We start from the raw sequence: 6,004 nt of genomic DNA on the forward strand, positions 1-6,004 counted from the left end.
TTGTTGTTTGGCAGGCCCAGGCTGGATTTGAACCCACCACCTTAGGTGTATGTGGCTGGCGCCTTACCCAGTTGAGCCACAGGCGCCAAGCCTACTTTAAAAATTTTTTTTATTTCTCTTTTTTTGAGACAGAGGCTCAAGCTGTCACCCTGGGTACAGCGCCACAGCATCACTGCTCACAGCAACCTGCAACTCCTAGGTTTAAGCAAATCTCTTGCCTCAGCCTCTCAAGTAGCTGGGACTACAGACACCTGCCACAATGCCCAGCCATTTTGTGGGCATTGTTGTTTGGCAGGCCTGGGCTAGATTTTAATCCACCAGCTCTGGTGTATGTGGCTGGCGCCCTAGCTGCTTGAGCTATAGGTGCTTAGCCTCTTTTTTTTTCTGAGATAGAATCTTATTCTGTGCCCTGGGTTGAGTGCCATGGCGTCAACACAGCTCATAGCAACCTCAAACTCTTGGGCTCAACAGATCCCCTTGCCTGAGCCTCCTGAGTAGGGGAGACCACTGGTGCCCACTGCAATGCCTGACTAGTTTTTTCTATTTTTAGTAGAGATGGGGTCTCACTCTTGCTTAGGCTGGACTCAAACTCCTGAGCTCAAGCAATCCACCTGCCTTGGGCTCCTAGAATGCTAAAATTACAAGCGTGAGCCACTGCACCCAGTCCCTGGCTAATTTCGTAATTTTTTTTTTTAGAAACAGGGCCTGGCTAAATTTCCCAGGTTGGTCTCCAACTCTTGGCTTTAAGTGATCTTCCCACCTCAGCTTTCCAAAGTGCTGGGATTATACTATTAGGCCTGGCCTAGAGTAAAATTTTAAGTGTGGAACTTGTGAAGGCAAGAAGCATGTACATTTAACAGCTTGATATAAATCACTAAATCAGTCTCCAGAAAGGTTGCACCAATTAGAAACCCACCTTGTCATGTGAAAATGTTCATTTCCCTACACCATCACCAGAACTAGGCATAACAAATATTTTAAATTTTGTAAATCTCATGGGCAATAAAACAATAATTCATTTTTTCATAGCTATTGAACATATTTCAGGTCTGTACAATAACCCATTATTATGTGCAGAAAAGTTACAGTCATACTGGAGAAGGGAAGGATACTGGTCAAAGGAAGAGGGTAGAGTGAGCTTGCCTTACCCTTATCTCAGTGCTGAGATTCTTCTGTTTTAGTTTCACAGCATTTTCATGAGTGACAGTGAAATCCCAGCAAAAAATAAGTTTTGCGATCCCTCTGGAGTAAATGTGGGGATTAATAAAGTTGTTCCGAAAATACTTGGCCATGCTAGGGAAGGCAGAAACCAAACCAAGAGTTATTATGGCAGGTGTCAGGGAGTGTGGGGATTAAACAAAGAACAGTCCTATCATTAATGGTGAAAGGTAACATGAAAGGGTCAGCCCCAAGCTCTTCATCTGGTCTGGAAGGTGTGGTCACAAGTGTAATGGTTAAGGGCCAGCCCTGGCTTCAGGATCAGACATGACTGGCTTGGCATCCTGGATTTGCCAACTGAGGGATCTTTGTTCTATTGGGTGTTCTGAGCCTCAGTTTACCCCATCTGGCAATAACAATAGTACCAACCTCTCAGAGTCGTTATAAAAATTGTGTTAGTTTTCTAATAGTTTTTAGTTTATAGTTTTCTGCTATAACAAATTAGCTGGAGTAACAAATTACTCCCAGCTCAGTGGCTTAAAACAACACAAATGTATCTTACACTTCTGGAAGTCAGAAGTCAGAAGTCAGAAAATACGTCTTACAGACCTAAAAGGAAGTATTGGCAGGGCGTGTTCCTTCTGGTGGGTCTAGAGATGAGTCCATTTCTTTGACCTTTCTGGCTTCTTAGAAGCCATCCTTATTCCTTGGCTTGTGGCCGCCTCCTCCATCCTCAAAGCCAGCCAGAATAGTCTCTTTCCATCTCTCTCTCTGACCTCTTGTCTCCTTTTGTAAGGACTCTTGTGAGTTCACTGGGACCATCTGGATAGTCTCCCCATTTTAAGATACTTAATCACGTCTGTAGCATCTTTTTGCCATGTAAAATGACATAATCACAAGTTTCAGAAATTAAGCCAAGGACATTTTGGGGGGTGGAGGCAGATTATTGAGCCTTCCACAAGTCATTTGAGCACTTAGAACAGCAAGCTCTTGATCAAGGTAGCTGTTATTATTATGGGATATCTCAGGCCCAGCAAGCACTTAGCGCAAGCCTGGCACAAAATAAATGCTGGAAAAAGTGGATACTGCAGTTCTGAAATCTGCTGCCACTCAGTAACAGTTGTTTGAGAAACATTTCCTAGTTGGATAGAATGGGACAAAATCTCATTTTACTTTGAATTAGTGTCCTGGAAGTGAGGTGGTTATGGCTGAATTGTGTCCTCCCCACCACCAATCCATATGTGAAAAACCTTAACCCCCCCCGTACCTCAGAATATAACTGTGTTTGGAGACAGGTCTGTAAGTTAAACATGAGGTCATTAGAGTGGGTCTTAATCCATTAGGGCACAGACACATGCCAAGGGAAGATCATGTAAAGACACAAGGAAGAAAGGGGGCCATCTATGAGCCAAGAAGAGAGGCCCGAGAGAAAACAACCCTGCTCACACCCAGATCTGGGACCTTCTGGCCTCCAGAACTGTGAGTAAATACATTTCTGTGGTTTAAGCCACCCAGCCTGTGGTTCCTTGAGCCCTAGCAAACTAATATGGAGGTTGAACGTTTTTGTAGTTGTTTGTGTATTTTCCTTTTGTTTGTTTGTTTAGACAGAGTTCCACTATGTCACCCTTGGTAGAGTGTCGTGGCATCACAGCTCACAGCAACCTCACACTCTTGGCCCACTCTTGCCTCAGCCTCCCAAATAGCTGAGACTACAGGTGCCTGCCACAACACCGGGCTATTTTTCAGTTGCAGTTGTCATTGTTCTGCAGGCCTGGGCTCAATTCATACCTGCCAACTCCGGTTTATGGGGCTGGCACCCAGTCGCTTGAGCTACAGGCACCAAGCAACTCTTGGGCTTAAGTGATTCTCTTGCCTCAGCCTCCTTGATTAGCTGGGACTACAGGCACCCACCACAATGCCTGGCTAATTTGTTTGTTTGTTTGTTTGGCAGGCCCCAGCTGGATTTGAACACACCAGCCCCGGTGCATGTGGCTGGCACCCTAACCACTGAGCGACAGGTGCCCAGCCAGCATGTGTATTTTCCATGTGGACCTCCCGTCTGACATTGCCCATCCTATTCTTCTGTCTACATCATTGCTTGGGTCATCACATCTATATTTTCAGACTGAGAAATTTCTTTAAAAGCACACAAAAACCTCTCTTCTAAACTCATATTTTACATTGCAGGACAAGGACTAGAAAGCCAAGATTGCAGAGAAATTATTTCCCAGCTACGATTTGAGTTCCTTGGGCTTTTGCCTAACTCTAAAATAAGCCTCAGAATCAGGAAATGCAGACACTCTGTACCTGAAGAGCAAACTGAAAAAGCAGATGACCAGGCAAACTCCAATTGTGAAGATATAGGCCAGCTGCATGTTGTAGGAGGCCCCACTGGCCCCATGCCGGATGGTGGAATTGGTGTAAAAGCCATAGTACATCACCGTGTCCCTAAAATAACCCTGAAAGGGACAATAAACCCTAAGTTAGGTGGGTCTTTTGAGAAAATGATTGACAATGGTCAGCAGAGTTGACCTCTTCTGAATGCAAGAAACTTGGGCCAACAAGTTTAGACATGTGGCTTTCCATCTTAGGTCACTGAGAACGTAGACTTTTTATCACTCGGCTCTCAGACTGAAAATCTCAAACCAATGTCACTTTAAAATGAAGACATCCAGCTGTCACCACCTGGACCCAGTGACCAAGTGAAACGTTACCAGGAGCAACATAGCCGGGCATAATGTGTCTCCATCACCTAATAAGTATTATGACCAAACATGCTTATTAGGGAACAAAGCAAACCTTCAGGTCTGCAGTTCAGCTCACAGGACATAAGGAGCCAGACAAACAAATGAAAGAGACCACAAGGAAATAATCAGACAATTCCAAAAGGTATAGGACATTGGAAACTAAAGGACAACTGATCCAGTTTCTATATAAAGCCACTGTTGGGACGGAAAGATTAATTCTAGGTTAGTAGAGCTGTAAGGAGAAAAATACAACAGGATGCAAAATCTGATCTTTGATCTGAACAAACAAATTATAAAAGATATATTTTGTCTATTAAAAAAATGGAAACATTTGGGCAGCACCTGTGGCTCAAATGAGTAGGGAGCCAGCCCCATATGCCGGAGGTGGTGGGTTCAAACCCAGCCCTGGCCAAAAACTGCAAAAAAAAAAAAAAGGGAACATTTGAATATGACCTGGATTTTGTTTTATTTTTGCAGTTCTTGGCCGGCGCTGGGTTTGAACCCGCCACCTTCGGCATATGGGGCCGGTGCCTTACCCTTTTAAGCCACAGGCACCACCATGACCTGGATTTTAAATAATATTAATGTTTAATTTTGTTGGACATGATAATAGTATTGTGGCTGTGGGAAAGTGTCCTTTTTTTTTTCCCTAACTTTTGAGTCAGAGTCTCACTGTGTCACCCTGGGTAGAGTGCCCTAGTGTCATAGCTCACAGCAACCTCAAATTCTTGGGCTTAAGCAATCATCTTGCCTCGGCCAAAAGAGTAGCTTGGACAACAGTGGGCTTTTTTTTTTTTTTGGTAGAGGCAGGGTCTTATTCTTGCTCAGGTTGGTTTCAAACTTGTGAGCTCAAGCAATGCTCTGACTCAGTTACCCAGAGTACTAGTATTACACACATGAGCCACCGTGTCTGACCCGGAGAGTGTCCTTATTTTTTGGAAATGCTATTTGGGCACAGTGGCTCACACCTATAATCCTAGCACTCTGGGAGGCTGAGGCAGGTGGATTGCTTGAGCTCAGGAGTTCTAGACCAGCCTCAACAAGAGGGGGACCCCTTCTCTACTAAAAACGGGATAATTAGTGGGATGTTGCTGCAGTTCCAGCAACTCAGGAGGCTGAGGCAAGAGGATCACTTGAACCCAAGAGATTGAGGTTATTGTGAGCTATAACGTCATGGCACTCTACTCGGGGACACCAAAGCTAGATTCTGTCTCAAAAAAAAAGAAAGGAAAGAAAGAAAGAAAAAAAGAAAAGAAACGCATGTTGAAGAATTTCAGAGTAAAACGTCCTGAAGTAACCTATTTGTAAATGCTTCCAGAAAAACAAATACAGCAATTTAAAATCTATATAGTGAGTATACAGGTGTTCATTTTTCTGTATCTTTGAAATTTTTCCTAATAAAATGCTCCCTACATATAAATATATAAAATAAGATGGTAATGAGAAAAAATGAAAGAGAAAATGTACACAATAATTATGCTTTTTTAATTTGTTTGAGACAGAGTCTCTATTGCCCTGAATGGAGTGCTGTAGTATCATAGCTCACAGCAATCTCAAACTATTGGGCTTAAGCAATCCCCTTGCCTCAGCCTTCTACAACAATGCCCCACTAGTTTGTTTGGTTTTTGGGGGGGAGGGGGGTAGAGACAGGGTCTCGCTCTTCCTCAGGCTGGTCTCGAACTCCTGAGCTCAAGTGATCTACCCGCCTTGGCCTCCCAGACTGCTAGGACCCTACCTCAAAAAAAAAAAAAAAAAGTAATATGGCACTTTTTGTAGATAAATCAAGAGAGACCTTTTCAGATATATAGAGTTATTTCCAGGTAGTGAGTGTGACAGGAGCCTGGCTCTCACGACACTCTGTAGAAAGCTTTTAAACCGCTAAATCCCTTCCATATCACCAAACAGACGTCCTCAAACTACGGCTCACAGGCCACATGCAGCCTGCCAAGGACATTTATCCAGACTGTTGGGTGTTTTTGCCACCGCTGCCTGTCCTGCTTAGCAGCCGACTCGTCCTGGGGCCCGCAGTCCAGCCCTCCAACTGTCTGAGGGATAGTGAACTGGCCCCCTGTTTAAAAAGTTTGAGGACCCCTGGAACG

The 6,004-nt window shown here is 44.1% G+C and overlaps 1 protein-coding gene across 4 annotated transcripts in view; it reads right to left on the bottom strand.

Moving 5' to 3' along the window:
• Window positions 1-6,004, bottom strand: part of TMC5 (transmembrane channel like 5) — a 60,097-nt gene that overhangs the window by 34,456 nt on the left and 19,637 nt on the right. For all 4 annotated transcript variants that reach the window (XM_012805726.2, XM_012805727.2, XM_003790865.3 and 1 more), the window contains 2 exons: window positions 3,466-3,617; window positions 1,149-1,293 (listed from right to left, as the gene is read on the bottom strand). In XM_012805726.2, coding sequence (XP_012661180.1) covers window positions 1,149-1,293; window positions 3,466-3,617 — 297 coding nt within the window. The remainder of the gene's footprint in view (window positions 1-1,148; window positions 1,294-3,465; window positions 3,618-6,004) is intronic.

Source organism: Otolemur garnettii, unplaced genomic scaffold, assembly GCF_000181295.1.
Source record: "Otolemur garnettii isolate 467f Iridium unplaced genomic scaffold, OtoGar3 scaffold00044, whole genome shotgun sequence".
NCBI classification, from domain to species: Eukaryota; Metazoa; Chordata; class Mammalia; order Primates; family Galagidae; genus Otolemur; species Otolemur garnettii.